The 16357-nt window shown below is 36.1% G+C and overlaps 1 protein-coding gene across 2 annotated transcripts in view; it reads left to right on the top strand.

Moving 5' to 3' along the window:
* Positions 1 to 16357, top strand: part of LOC124175322 (tRNA dimethylallyltransferase) — a 116856-nt gene that overhangs the window by 86265 nt on the left and 14234 nt on the right. For both annotated transcript variants that reach the window (XR_006869140.1, XM_046555434.1), the window contains exon 5: positions 12064 to 12179. Coding sequence is in view for 1 of the 2 variants with exons in the window: in XM_046555434.1 (XP_046411390.1) it covers positions 12064 to 12179 (116 nt within the window). In the remaining variant the exon portion in view is untranslated. The remainder of the gene's footprint in view (positions 1 to 12063; positions 12180 to 16357) is intronic.

Below are 16357 nucleotides of genomic sequence, written 5' to 3'. Positions count from 1 at the left end.
GTAAAAAAAAACTTGAATGACTGGAATATTCTTTTTATCACACGCGCATGCAAAGTCGGGCCTTGCGGAGCAGTTTGGCGAAAAGAAACTGGTCAATTTTATCTCAGTGATGTAAAGATGGATTCGCGCATGCGCAGTCCAGGATTGCTTCACTTTCATCCCTACAGGGAAGAAATTGGCCATTTGCGTTCTACAAACTGCTGCGCAAAGCCCCGTCACTTTTCATTCGCTTGTTGAAGAAACTATGGTGTGAGACGCGGGTCAAAAGTTGGTAATCGTAGCTTGTGGGATTGCCGAATTTCGTCCTTTGTCACACAATGTACTGTTGAAATAACGAGGAATCAATCGAGATAGCTGGAAGCAACCTAAATCGTTGCGAATTACTTGAAATTGTACACAATGGTGTTGAAAAAATCGTCCGGAAAGGGTTGCAAATCATGAGAATCATAAGTCGTGCCTCAAACACCAAATGGTTTAAGTTCATCACATTCCATTGTCTTCTATCTTGTCATGCGTTGTTGTTGATTTCCAGTTTACCAAGTGACTTCCATTAGCTTCCGAGCATTCTTATACATACGTAGATGATTTTCTGTGATTGTATCCAAATGGGATATCACTCGAAATAAAAACTAACACTCGAAATCAATGAAAATCGACGAAAATCAGAAATTGATAACAATCAGTCGAAATCAATAACGATTATTAGGAATTATTCATTACGATTTCCAAGTTAATGACTCCTCGGAGCATCCTCGTCGCACCTTGAATGCCATCGATGTAGCTGACATCGTGATTAAGGCAATGTACTACTCCTACCTTTACCGACCGAGCAAACTCACCCCCTTTATTCCTACATTACCCAAACAAACAAACGGAAAGTTTTCCAATTTCGACGATGCATCGCTCGCGTAAAAGGGTGAGTTTTCTCGGTCGGTAAAGGTAGGAGTACTGCATGACCTTAAACGGCTCGAGTCGCCGAGACGCATGCGCAGTAGATCCGCTTTCCGGCGCGAAGAGCACGTGAGTCTCACAGGCCGATGATCTCACTCGCAAACTGCAGCGGTGGCGCTGCGGTGGTTTCGGGAACCTTCTCAGTGGTTCTTCCAGGCGCTGAGAACACGGTTTTACCGGGTCCACGACGGCGGGAGGAGGAGGCATCGCGTCGCATTGCCGGAAACGTCGGGCGTTCCTCGCTCTGCGGTCTTGGATTTCGAACTCTTACGAAGACGCAAGCTTACCGCGTGCTGTGCCCTGGCGAATAATTCCCTCCGGCACATGTCGCGCAGATTGATATTCGCTTACTCTTGGTCTCTCTCTCTCCCTCTCTCTCTCTCTCTGCGCACTGCGACGCGTTTTGGCTCACGTTTTTCCCCCTTCTGCCCCGGCCGCATATATTTGCCAATATTACATTCCTTTCACACGTTCTTCTCGTTCCTTTCGGCTCGTGCATTGCTTGCTCACTTCCGCTTCGCTTCACCGCGATCGTTAATTCGCGTTCATGTTGGGCAAATCTGAACTTACTATGTTATACGTTGCGCACTGCCGTACCCGTGTAACAGCCTGCTGCACGGTGTTCCGTTACAGAATCTGCAACTCTGCGATGAACTTTATTTTATGGGGTAATCGCGAACCGGATTCAACAGTTGATTATCTTCTACCGCTGATGAGTAGTTATTTATTTATTTATTTTATTTTTTTTTTTTTAGGAAACGACACTCGTCAAAATCTAAGGTTTCAATTTGGCCTCGGCTGAGAGACTGCCATTTTCGGTAAATGTTTATGCTGCTTTTTCTTTTTTTACTTTTTTGCTTCAAATTTAACACGCAAAGTATTGTCCGCAGGCAGAAAGCGAGTTGAAAAAAAGGTGTGAAATAAAAAAATTGAAAATCCCATCAACTAAACCTGTCAGAAGTCGATATTCTTTGCCAGTATAATTTTTAAATTAGATTATTATTCAAATCCGATGTTTTTTAGAACTCAACTCGTCGATTCTAGCTCAATAACTGGTGAAATGATTTGAAATCTTTACAGTTTTTTTCAGAATTCATACGTCACACCTTCAAAGTCGATAAAACACTTGAACATTGCATACGTTTACTTATATTTAATAACAAATAGCGGGATATCGGTAACCAGGCTTCGGAAAGTTTGGCGGAAAAACGTATGCGATGAAATTATTGAGAAACCTTGTAGTGAGCCGTTTTTTCGTGATGTTCGAGGAAAACTTTCCAAAAATTTCAATGTAATCGGGTCATAAATATTGCAACTATTAATGATTTTATGAAAAACGCTCGGGCGCGGGCAGATTTTTTTTAACACTAACACGATGACAAATTGCAAAATTTATTGTAATTTAATTACTTGCAACATTTATACCGGTAATCAGATTCCTCTATTATTCTTCTCGCAATTAATTATTGTAAGAATTGTAAGAATTGTAAATAATTATTAATGGCGCCGCCCGGCGGGACTTGCAAGAAATATGAAACATAATCGTAATGATGCCGGAAGGCTTACAGGCCGTTCACGATTTTGATTTAACCGAAAATTTTGAATAAGAAAATTATAAATAAATAAAAGGTTAAACCACCTGCATTTTTAGTTGTAGTAGAAGATTAAGGGATGATTTTGTTTTAAAAATAAGTGTCCCAAAAAGATCTATCGGATCCTTCAAGAATATTTCTGATAACTTTAAAATTGACTTGGATATTTCCATTTGTTTATAAGCTGAAATTTTACTTCCTTGAAAAACACACTTTTGGAAATGGAAAAAAAAATTTTTCCAGCATATTCTGAATGCGGTTACTGAAAATTATTACCGTGATTTTTTGGCAGCCTGTGGAGAATCTGCAAAGTTCATCGAAATATACCAATATAGATGAATGATAAGGAAATAAGTTACGATGATCCGAAATCTCGTAGGTTGGTAAATATTAGTTGTTTTTTGTTTATCAACTCCTTCGTATCTCGAATATTTTGATTAACTTATTTAATAACGATTTCAAGGATATAATAGGTGTGAAAAAATTGCATTCGATATTGTTGTAATTTCCTGTGTTAGATATAAACAATGAAAAGTTTCGAAAATTACTCTAAAGTCGTTAAGATTATCGGTGTAGACAAGATTTGTGTTTTCCCACATTGACAAGATCTTGGGTAACATTCGTAGTGTGCAAGATAAAATTATATCTAGTAATTATATTGGCCCTACTTCTTCCGATACACACATTTTCGATAAAGCTTATAGAGTTTTAAATTCGTTACTGGCGCTTATTATTAACCAAATTTGTTTAATCAAAATTCAATAAGTAAATGATAGAATTTTTTTAATCGACTTTTTCTGCAAAAGAAATCCAAGATATTTACAGCTATGTATTAATTTGAAAAAAGTTCCATAACAATGATAATAACATTCAATTTCGAGCAATTTTTTGTCACGTAATTTTTCGGAAAGTAAAAAACGAACCGCGATTCTCATCTTCGAATTTTTAGTAATATTCTAAATTGCCACTTTACTCAATGATCCCTGTCACGGAATAACGGAATTTAACGTGTCAGGCTGTTTTTGCATGTTGCTGAATTTTTTTAAACCCGAAGTTGTCACGGACGGTACAGGAGTTCAATCGTGGTGGCAAAATGGTTTTTAGAACATAAAAAAATTCACGAAATGAGCTTTTTCGTCGCTTCCATTTTCCTGTTTATACTTTCTGTATACGTTTTTCGTCAAATATTCAACATTTTTCACAATCAACAAACCGAAGGTGTTTCCGACACATTGTGCACGAACGACGAGTCGCTATTCTTGATACGGTATGGTATACAATCGTTGCGAAACGTGGTGCAAGCTATTGTAGACGGCCGTCGTTCTACGTCGCCAGTATTAAAACACAGCCGGCGTTGCAGGATGTGGTGCAACTTTTTGCATTCTAGTTTTTCGTGTAGGTTATAAGCCATGGCGATGAACGGGACGCACCCCAGCCGTTTTACGCCTTCGTAACCCATTCCAACGTATGTTATTATACGAATTACGTCCTACGAGATACGGTTCCGCCTCTGCCCGTCCCGAAAAGTACCTCTCCATTTTCTCTTCTATGTCTAAACAGACATTGCTTTTCCTACAAACAGTTATTCACGAACATAGATTGAAAGGCGTGTTCACCTTATTATTTGTACATCTTCAATGAGGCTTGGAAGCGAATCTTTTACTCTACAATCATTTTTGTACGGAGATACTGTAAAAGGGCCACTTTCGCAACGCTTTTAATTTAAAAATAGATCGTGATTTCAAATTTCAACATTCTCAATCGTTGTGAACATATTGAATTACTGGAGTCTTGTCAGGTTTGAGGTTCGTTACATCGATTCGTTAAACGGAATTTTTTTCAATTTGAATTTTAACGTTGCTAGTTTGTCTTCAATTGAATTCTTCAATTTTTCACTTATCGGACATTTTCGAGTTACGTAGGTACTTGAAAATTTCAAAAACTCTCTTCAACATCCATCCTTCTGCACTTGGCGTAAGGACCATATATGGACCAATATGAATGGACATGTGGATAAATGAACATGTCGTGATTAGAAGATTCTTAGCACACCAGTGCAAGTCTACGCGTGGCACGATGAGTCAACATCTAGCAATGTGCAATGCTGGAATATACCCAGACTGTGTCAGATATCGTATTGTTTGTCTGCGTTGTCACTATCGTCCACTTCAAAATGTCGATGAGCTGTATTATCCTTAACGAATTATAAAGTGTAACAAACTGTAGTTAAAAACTGTTGCCTTTATCGAGTTAACAAATAACTTGCGATTTGTAAAGTCAGAGTGTGGTTTATAAAAATATGAAACAGCCGGTCCACATTTTGTCAGAAATTCCATTCATCTCATTCAATAAATTGATCGCCAAAATACCTTTAGGCCGTCAAAATACCGCATTGGCTTGAAATTCACGGCGAACAATGTAAGCGAATAACCAGTTTCAAAATTTTTCCAATCCGCAGAACAACGAATTTCTTCAATTTAGGTACTTTGGAATTCTCGTTGTAAAGTAATCGGGTGAAAACTTGAATTCTGACTGTAGAATTCATGGAAAATTCAGGGAATTCGAAATTTTACTTTTCACAGCCACTTAATAAAGCAACCTTAAGTCGACCTCTACCTACCTCAAACCTCACGCTCTACATTATAGTGTTGATCAATGGCTCTGACGTGGCTACATAGTTTCATGAGTTTGGGATCCCAAACAAGAATACAAAAGTAAAGAAAAAGAAAAAAGAAAAAAGAAAAAAAAAAATACAAAACAAAAGTCTCAGTGACGCAGCTAAAATTAAGAGGATACCGTACAGTCTGTCTTTACCGACCGCGTTGAATTTCACTTATTTTAGCTATTATAAAGGCGTATGCCATGCATTGTCGGCTCGAAAAGTCGCGGCTCGCTAAACGTTACATGTAAATTATCCCGAGCATAAATATACGAAAAGTTTTGCATCGCGTAATAGTAACGATAAAAAAAAGTGTATTCTCGTAATTTGAATTGCCATACGAATCGCAGGAATGAATGTATTTTCTGGTAATATTCTTGCATGCCACAAGTATGTTTTAAAAATTTCTCATTCGGCATTGAATGCAGTAGAACTGGACTGTCTGCCGAAATTTAACATCAGTGATGGATGAACTATACGCTAATAGTATACTCTTAAGAGGATGCTGTGGTCAGTCTTTACCGACTGAGTGAAATGTCACTTGTTTTTTACCAGTAGCACAGTTCACGCAACACCGATGTGAAAATGTCGCAGTCAGCGCAATTGGGGTTTCGAATGAAATTTTTTTTTTCCATTTTTAGGGGTGCATAATGCAGCGCAAGCCAAAATAATGAGGACGTATTTTTTTGTTTTTCGTTAAAAATGATAATTTTCCATGTCATAGGTGATTGAATTTCATTGATATTAATATATATAGATATATCTTAACGTGGGTGACGTCACAATGTTATAGTTTTCAATCTGTTATGTTAACGGCAATTTTGATTCAATTGAAAAAATAAAAAAATACGTCAAAAATATTTTTCTCCAATCTACAAGAATGTGAAATAAAATACATTTCATTGGAAACCCCAATTCTACACGCAATTCGTTGTGTGTCAAAAAACGTTTTTTTAGATATTGGTTTCGGCATTGGGTGTGAATTAAGTAAATAATACTGTGGAATGTTGATAGTAGTCGAGATAAATGACATTCAACACGGTTGCTAATTTTTTACTTGCACTAAATTCTAAATTTCTACCACAGTTTACCTCTCTCATCGCAAAATCATTGACGTTGGAGCGGGGGATGAGTCGATAAACTTAATGTCACCATGCCCGATTATATGCCTAGGTTTTATTTGTTAAAAACAATAATTTTTTTTCTCAGTTTTTCTTAACACAAACGAATACTGGACATAGGATAAACATTTTTTTAGCGCCTAAACTATTCGTAGCAGAGGATCTTGCCCGCGGAGACGTTTTTTTTTTGTTCAAAATAACAAGATCTACGATATGCAAAAAATTCAAACCAATTTCACTGCAAACCCAATTCCCATAAGATTATTGCCGCACTGAGATAAATTTTCTCGAGCTTTTTGGGTCCGCTACGCTAACTTACCATTTATTCAAATATGCTTATGAAATGGAAAAACAACTCGGTCGATAAAGGTAGGCAGCGCGACACGCATTCCACAAACTTTGACCGCACGCGTTCGCTGCGGCACAACTTTGACCTTGGAACCGTGTCTGCGTGTCCATGCCTGATCCCTTGCCCGATGAGCCTCCTCTCATCCCCCCCCACCATATTCATTTCCTCGCTATTTTCACCGTCTGCGACCGCGTCTGGCTCTGGGTCTGAGACCTGGGCCCGCTGTTGCGGCGATAAAAAGATCCGATTGTTGTGCCTTTTTTTTTTTTTTTACTCTCGCTTGAAACCCTAAACCCTCCAGCCAACCTGCCCTCTTTGTTTCGCCGTCGTAACCCGTCTTAGCGTTATTCTCTATGTCCGTTCAAGTCGTGCCGTTGCATACTTTTGGCGGAAAGTTGCGCGAAAATATCGTCGATTCGTATCTTTTTCAGGCATACTTTTATTCGCGATAAATTCAATCGACGTTCGTTGTACGATGAGACAAATTTCTACGTTAGTTGAATCTGTGAAAGGCGCAACGATATTCGCATCGTTGTACGGATAAATTGTACTTGTATAGGTTTTAACAGATATAATAATAATCGTTACGTATAGATTAGAATACCTTTCTAACGATAAATATTTCCCCAGACTTTCAATGCTGCGTTTGATCGCAACTTATTGTTTCAAATGTTTACACGGTTGTCGTTTCCTGATTACATTCACAGCGAATGGGACTGATGTCATAGAATAAATATACAAGACGCGACGAAAAATTTTGTTGCCACTGATTATAGTTATTTAACGAAACGAAATGGCATACTTGTTGTTAAATATTGTATTGATTTAGGTATTTATTGTTAAAACTGCCTTGTAATCAATCTTTATCGATTGAAACTTGAGGTATATCGAACGTTCCTACTTGTAATACCGTAATTTCTGTTGATGGAAAAATATGGTAATATAGACAGGAAACATTTGTGGAACGCAAGTCTCTATCGAACGATCTAGCTGTGAATAACCTGCAAGTAAAAATAATAAGAGAGGAAATTATCAAATATGCACACAGATTATTACAATGTCCATAATAGTTTTCTTCCATCGTTTTCTTGGAGTAAGATTTTATTTCCTGGCATGTGTTTGGTAGAAGCAAAAATTCAGCAATCGAAGTAAAACTAAAACTCGATTAAAAGTAACAATAGCGCTATGACGCGGTTTGCTCGACGATAGATATATGAAAAAAAAAAAAAAGCAGACAAATATGAAGCGTGCAGGAAAAACTAAACCGTGCGAACTTTGGATAGATGACTGAAAAATTTGTATAATATCGTTGTAATCAGTTATCACGATGATATAGATCGTTGCTTAAGTAACTGTGTCAAGGCAACATAACTTCGGAGATAATGTAACGATACCGATGCAACAATCAGCGAACCCGACTTTGGGCGTATGAAGTTAAATGTATCTAATCTTTCGTTTGCAAATAGTATTCTAGACACATTCTCGAGATCATAGTCAGCTATCAGCTGGCTGGGATCGCGATAAGAGTGTACGTACATCGCGTTTGCAAAATTCGGCTCTTCGTCGTCTTCGCGTTTTGCTTTTTTTTTTATTAATTCTACGCTTGTGAAATAAAAGAACGCTATGTTTGATATTTCATCTATTTCTAAGGCGATGCGAGAGTTTCAAGTCTTTTCAGCAAATTTCGCAAATCGCATGTACGATATTAAACTTTTCCTTTTACTGAACGACATAATCACTTCGAGTTTTGAAAAATGACACGATTAAGTTCGATAAATTCACACAAGAAATGACATAACCTAAAATCGAGTGAAAAATAATTATTTACAGTGTTGCCGGTAATTTTTTTTGAACTTCTCTACGTGACTGTACAAGCACAATTGCAACTGCTATCATTTAACAAAGATTGAGAGGATTCTGTCACTCAAGAACGAAAAAGAAAAAAGTGTAAAATTTGATATTCCCTCATGTTTACGTGTTTTTCGATTATCAAACAATTGAATACGATGAACGTTTACAGTCTTAAAAAGTTTACCGCAAATCCCCCGTACATGGAAAATAACAATTTCACTGTGCACAACGCGCTCTAATTGTTGGAACATAATAAGAAAATCATCACTTTTCCCAATCAGGTGTTTGTTAACTTTTCTTCCTAATTCCTAGTTCAACCTCAAAGATAGTATAATTTGTAACAGCTGCATAATTTTTTGCTCTATTCGCATACAGTTCACGAGCCACGCTTACTGTAATCCTAAAATACTGAATTACGAAACCGAGGTAATAATAAAAAAGAAAAAAAAAAAAAAAACAACTTTCGAATAGAAGAAAAAAATAAATAAATAAAATAAAACACGGAACAGAATTCGTAGCGATGAATTATTTTCATTTTTCCGAACACTAAACGAAAACCTAGGTGTGCCAGATAACCGAAGTAATAAATTTTATTTAACACTCGTGTATAATGTTTAAGCGGTGGCGGGGGGAGAGAGAGAGAGAGAAAAAGAATGAAATTTATGTGGTTCGAAAATCGTAGTAAATCGTCCACGTGCGTTGCCGGCGCAGAATGTCCTTGGCCGCATTTTCGCACGCGAATTCTATTACCAGCATCCCTTTCCTGCGGTGACGGCGTGCTCGTCTATAAAGTCTAATCGTAAAGATAAAGATATAACAGTCAGCGCGACCGCGACTGAGAATAACCGGGTTTTCTCAATCGATTCTAAGGTCCGATTGGCTACGTATGCCGATCGATACGGTTGACAGGGTGCGGATTAGAACGGTCGATGTAATTAATTTACAGGCACTCGTCGGCTGACGCGAAAATTGATCAATCTTGATTCTCGAGCTATTACGTGTGAATAATCAGGGCTATTTAATCGATCTGTAATCAGAACGTCGCACTGCCCGTGGTTCGAAAAGATCGTTACATCGATTATCCCTGCGATCAACGATCGATATGTCACGATTTATTTTCGTTTTTACCAATTTTTATTTATTGTGAAAATTTAGCTTATCAACATTCAATCTTTGTATACTGATACGCCTAGCCTTGCCTACGTTATTACTGTAACGCGATTTTATCTCAATTCTGACAAAAGTGCAACGCGTGATTGTTAGTCTAATAGTTCCGTCGTACTTCCTCGTATCGTATCGCATACCGAGAGAAATTTTTTGTTCAGATCACCGCTCGGTCATTAACTGTTTTCATTTTTTACCACGATCGAAAAATACAGTTCTAGGTAGAAAATGAAAATTAGTTTTCTAGCTGTTACCGGAAAGTCTGTGTCCGTTACTATTCTTTCTCATTACGATCACTGTTGCGAAAATTTAATGCTTGTTCAGCAATAAATTGACGTTAAAGCCTTATTTTAAATAAAAAATTAGAGTAAACCTCAAAAACTGATTTTACGTTGCAATTACCAGAAAAGGATCGACAATAGCGCAAAATGGTTACGTGTACATTGTTTTTCGTAATTCCAACAATGTTCAAACAGCTTTTCTAACGATACCTGTTTTACTGTAATTTTTCTAGTTACCGTAACAAATGAAATTTTTCTCATTTCATTCAATTCGTAAACAACCACGCGCAGGCACAAACAAATTTCGACGCATATGCGTCTCCGTTCGATGATAACAGACCGTGCATCTAATATTAGAACGTTGTGTACATATTTAAACCAACTATAAAAATATCATTCACCCTCCGATAACTTTTTCATCGTTGTTATTTCACACTTATAGATATACTTTTCTGGGTCATTCGACGTTCGGGACTCTTGGGAAGTTGAAAAAAAACAAAAAAAAGAAAAAAAAATTGCGATTATAAAAACAATAGCGAACAAAGACGAAAAAACAATTGCAACGGAGCAACGTAAAGTCGTTAATTAATGATAAAAATTGTTTTACCAAAAGGTGAGCGTGCTTCTCACAAGTTTAAATGTCTGACACGAGTCGGTTCAGCACCATAGATTATTTACATCATCGCGTTTAGACTGTCATTCTGTTTTATCGATTTTCCATCATTTATCCTCGCCATCGTCGTCGCGTAAATGTTTCTAAAAATGTGTTGTTAAAAATGAAATTCAAGTATAAAAATACGACTCCCAAACGAATTATGAATGTTGGCAATTTCTCGCCGCATCTTCAATGACGTAAAGTTCCATCCGCGTGCCGATTCGGACAGGTTTACTCAGGAAAACCGTTTTTATTTATCCAGATATTTTATGTTCTTACGCAAAGTTTGCGTAGCAGCTGCAGAATCCGCCATACCGGGTGTTACTATGCGAGTATTGTATGCTAGATAGGCGCTTCAAGGTTTCTTAATTCTTGACGAGGAGAAAAGAAAAAAAAAAAAAAAAAATTAGATTTTAATCTTAAATCAATATCTCGCACCTGGCGATACGAGATGGCCACTTTTGAATCAATTGAATGTACAATATATGTTCGCATAATACGTGAAGCATTCTCTGTCAAAAGGAGAACGTTTCAGCCTTTGGTTCCGACGGACTTTTTTGCCTTTTTTTTTATTTTTTTTTTTTTTTTTTTCCAGTCGTATTTTAGTTCTCGATCAGAAGTCGTACCTTAAAAGCGTTTTTTAATTGAAACTCTGAACTTTGTTTATAAATTTTTAAAATATCGCGTTTTTCTACCACCATCAGACTCATCGCGCCAAGTAAATGAAAACTTGGATACCTCTTTTTTCAGTTACTCTTCGTCGCAAGCAAAAAAAATATACCCCTTTCAAACTGTACTACACATTATATTTAAACGATGTGTCTGATTTTTTGGCGCTATTAGAACGAAAGTTTTTTTTTTTTAGAGATTGATAAGAGTCAAAATTGTACTTTTGAACAACGTACGTGTTCAGTTATTGTATATTTTTTTTTTCAAACTTTATGTCAGCTTTGAAGGTTTTAAAATCAACCGATTTGGTGGCGATACGATCGCGAAGCACGCAAAGATTTTACGCCAATTGATCGAGAAAAATGTCGCTTCCGAAAAAAAAAAAAAACCAATTGTTCTAACATTTTCCAGCTTGCTTATTTTGGAAATAATTTCTGATGTTTTGACGCTGAAAATAATTTCTTTGTCGGTATCTTAAATTAAATTTCGAACCGGATATTTAGAGTCTGTATTTTTTTCTCCTGCTGTCAGCTGAAATATTTTTAACAAATTGTTTACGATCGTAAAAAAAGTGAAATTAAAATAATTCAATAAACACAAAAACCGAGGAAAATTGTGGTCAAAAAATGTATTTGGTTACAGATTTTGATTCTGAAAGTCAATATGAACGAAAATTTACGAAAAATTTTAATGACTATCATACGTCGATGTATACTTTTCTGGTTTTTGTTTTTTTCATTATTAACGATTCGCGTCTCGTTTCTGTTGTAGGCGGTATTGGACAAAAGACTCGACCACAGAGTAGATTCGATGCTGAAGGCAGGATTAGTCGAGGAACTGCTGGATTTTCACCGCAGATACAACGAGGGAAGGATTAAGGAAAATGCGTGAGTATAAAAAATGAGTAAGAAATAAGTAACCTGTTATATCAACATGTGTGTGCAATTTTTCGCACAAGCTGATAAAAATATTGGTAGATTGTTCCAAGTTCAGTAAAAAAACACTCAAGTCTCACGGAAATTTTGAGAAGAATTGTAAGACAATGGAAAAAAATGAAAAACAGGGTCAGAAGTCTCGAATCTTTCGCTTGTGAATAAAATCTTAACGTGAAGTTTAAAATTTTACGATATTTGCAGATCAATTTCCGAATATCGATTTCGGTTATGAAAACTTACACCGATGTCGATTTTATCGCCTTTGATCGTACAATTTAGAATCATACCAAATTAGTTTGAAACTTTATTCCGTGAATTGTCACTGGAAAACCATATTGTAAAATTAAAAATTAGATAAATAAATAAAAATTCTATTCTACGAATATCAATAATTCCAATCAGATAAAAATTCTATAAAGTCAAAACTTTTGACGATCTTGAAATATTCCGCGTCTTAATTTCAAGAAATGTTTTCCAAAATTCAGAAAACTCTCCAACCGATTCTCCTCTTTCATTAAAATATCCTCAATTCTTTTCAGGCTTATCGTACAGAATTTATTATCAGACCCGGCACGTCCCTCGCGAGGAATAAAAAATTGAGAGCGAATTATTTATTCAAGGCATTCCTCCTCTTTTTATTTTCCCTTCATTCCTACCAATCACTTTGAAAATAATGTTTTCGTTATATATGGGTCAGACCGTAATATTAATATTTACCGTAGGTCAAACACGTCTGTGCAGTCCCCTAAGATTAATATTTATCGGAGAGGCCTGGCTGTGTTGGCATTGTCCAAACGTTACGCCTACTTTACGTATTCCCACACTATTGTTACACGGGAAGTAAGTCGACGGTACGTGCTGGCGATGGAATTTCCTTACAAGGCCAAGGTGGAGGTTGGAAGATGGAAAAATTGCCATTTCCCACTTTCAGAATTAGACTTGACAAAACTGCAGTAAAATTCTAAATCGCAACAGGATTAAAAAGCGACGGATACTTTACTTGCTTTCTAACTACGCATTATTGAATAGAAAAATTATATTTACATCAATATCGGTCACGTTGAACGTGAAGAATTTCGACCTCGGATTTCCCTTGTCCTTTTTCTCCGTCGAATTGACAGTTTTGAAATTCCAGTAACCGCTGTAAGTTACTTTCTCACCCTTTACCTACCTCCGTTACTTGCCTAGCTGCATATTCTACCGATAAACAATGATATTCACAATGAATTGATTACCTTGGAGAATTTATTTAACTACAGGGTGACCCCTGAGTTTCACACGCACGTTGCATCTATATATATATATATATTATATATACATACAAGTTGGGTTATATCAAGTTGTCAGAAACACGTCGTATTGTTGCCACAGGTGTATGTATTAATTAAATTCCCCTCGTCAAGTAGATTGCTGGAAGTGAAGAAAAAAAAAGAGAATCGAAATCCTATAATTGATACCCTTTTTTTCCAAAACTCCGAAACCCAGATACGTAATATTTCGTGGGAGATTTGCGATGAATAATATTCGCCGATCAAGTCCAACTTGCGATACGAATGATAACAAGCTGCTTTACACTGACGATGAGTTAACCCTCGAACTTCCCGTTCTTGCACCGCGGGTTCGAAGTTCGCAGGAAAAAAATATTAATATCCGATTGGAATTTCGTACTACAAATTCGGATTCGAGATCAACGATTTAAAAGCCCTTTGGTTTCATGTTAATATACGTGAAAATATTGCGACCGTTTTATTATTTTGAACCACTTTAATGAATTCATCGTTACGAATTTTGAAAGTCTGATCTTGGATTGGTTATCACTGATCCAAGAAACCTTCGTCTACTAATTTCTACCAAAATCCAAATATGTTTAAAAAAAGTCAAGAAAAATTTTGAACGGCTTCTCGTGAGATATTTTGTACGATTTTAAACGTATTTATAAAATCAACAAAAAAAGAAAAATATTGGCCAAAAACAGGGTTTTTCTGAACTGGGGGGGTTAAAGGAAATAAAATTGAATAACAATTGTTATTTGAATATAAATTATTGCTATTTAAATCGAAGTAATATTAATTTCAAATTCCCTGCTCGCTCCGCTCGCAAGTCCACGCAACTTCGGAAATACTCAAATAGTATGGGAATTGAACAGAATAACGTCGAATCGGTTGAAAACGTCAAGGATACAATTAAAATTTTACCCCAGTTTAGAAAAAACCTGTTTTTAGCCAAATGTTTTTCTTCTTGATTTTATACATGCGTTTAAAATCATATAAAATATTTCACGAGGAGCCGATCAACGTTTTTTCCACGTTTGTCACTATTATAGAGTAGATTCTGATGATTGTACAAGATTTTTTTAACATCTCTGGGATTTGTGAAAAAAAAAATTAGAAACCAGAATATGTCGAAATATCATGTTATTCTAACAGACAAAGTTTCGTGATCACAGGCAGTCCTTCCCCTTGGAATAAGGGGTTCCGATTGGGCTCATCATTTTTTTCCATTTATTTTGAACCAAATTAGGTGGCAAATGACAAAAAAAAAAGTTGCATTAAGGGGCAGTCTAGTGTACACGTGATAATAGTTTCCAATTTTAACCACCATTTTGGCCATTTTGTAAATAAATATGACGGTGGTCCGAAAATTTTCGGAATTCCATTGACGAATTCGTAAATGAGAATATCTCTATTTGAAAAGATCGAAATTTTTTGCAATTTGAAACGTGCAACGAGCATTCTATTTTGCTATCTTAGTTGAAACAATCTTTCGGTGCAATATCAGAGTTCTTCTTTCTGTCGAAACTTTTTCCGTTCTTTGATGTGTCCCGAAATCTGTTTAACAAAACATTTCCCACGAGGTTCCAGTCGGGGCCCCGCCGGGAATTTCGTAGATGATCGAAATGATTTTTTCCCACTCTCTATGGGGAAACTTTGTCAAGCTCTCCACGCTACGCTTGAAAACGTTTTTCGAATACTCAACTATAAAGAGTCGCGCCCTCACGTCCCGATCCTTGAACTACCGACAGAGACACTTTTTCCCTCGTTTCTTATTCTATTTTCAAAAATTTTTGGTCTGTTAAACGGCAGGATTTGACACTGATTTTTTCGTATTTATAATTTGTTTTTTCATAAAAAATTTCTTGGCGCAGAGTATCGGATCACTAAATAATCCTGCTTATAGTCGGGATGAAAATTATTTGCATGTTTATTCGAGAAGGTAAACATTTTTTTTTTTTTTGTTTATTATTTAATGTTGTGTCTATCAACGTTTCCGGAAAAAATCAACCAAAGCAAGGAAGGTTCGCTGGGTAATGCTGCTAATAAGAAAAATTTTTATTCATGGATTTTTGTAAAGTTATAGGATTCTTTTATTCTAGACCTGTTAATTCTTTTTTGCATTCGAGAAACATCAAAAATTCACAACTTACCGTTCCAAATTTTGAAACTTGAATAATTTAAAAGACTAATACAAATTTATTCAATTTTATAAACGAGTCGCTTTTATTGGATCGGAATGGATCATGGGCGTATGTAATCCGATTTTTATATCACCACAGAAAATATTCATATTCGGGAAAAGTGTGGAAATCGACTAAAACATCAAGGAAAACAGAATTTAACAAATCTCCCTTTCCACTTTCACATATCTTCACTGTATGATATTATTAGTATCAATTGTTTATCCGTTTGAGAGCGTTTGCAATATAAAAAAAAAAAAAAAAAAAACGAATTGCGGTTACAGTCTTTTGTTTTTACCTTCCACAATTTTTTTTTTTTCACAACATTTTCGAATTTTCACAGATTTTGACTTATTTATGCGTTTCCGTGGTTTTCAGAGCTTTTGCTGGAAAAAAATGGCACTTATGACCTTTCGTTCTTATCTTCGACCATTTTTTTTATAAGATTTCTGAATTCTTACAGATTTCAAACGCGTTTCAATAGTTTCTAGAACGATTGCAGAAACATAAAAAAAATTATTGTTACGACCTTCCGTCTTGATCTTTTTTTTTCACGTATACTTATTAATGGAAAAAGGTCATATCTGCTTTACATACTATCTTTGGCCTTTATATTTTCGAACGTTTGATCTCGACTGAATCATACGTTTCGATAAATTTTTTTGTTTTTTTTTTT

Source organism: Neodiprion fabricii, chromosome 2 (assembly GCF_021155785.1).
Source record: "Neodiprion fabricii isolate iyNeoFabr1 chromosome 2, iyNeoFabr1.1, whole genome shotgun sequence".
Classification (NCBI taxonomy): domain Eukaryota; kingdom Metazoa; phylum Arthropoda; class Insecta; order Hymenoptera; family Diprionidae; genus Neodiprion; species Neodiprion fabricii.
This window is presented reverse-complemented; position numbering and strand designations above follow the sequence as displayed.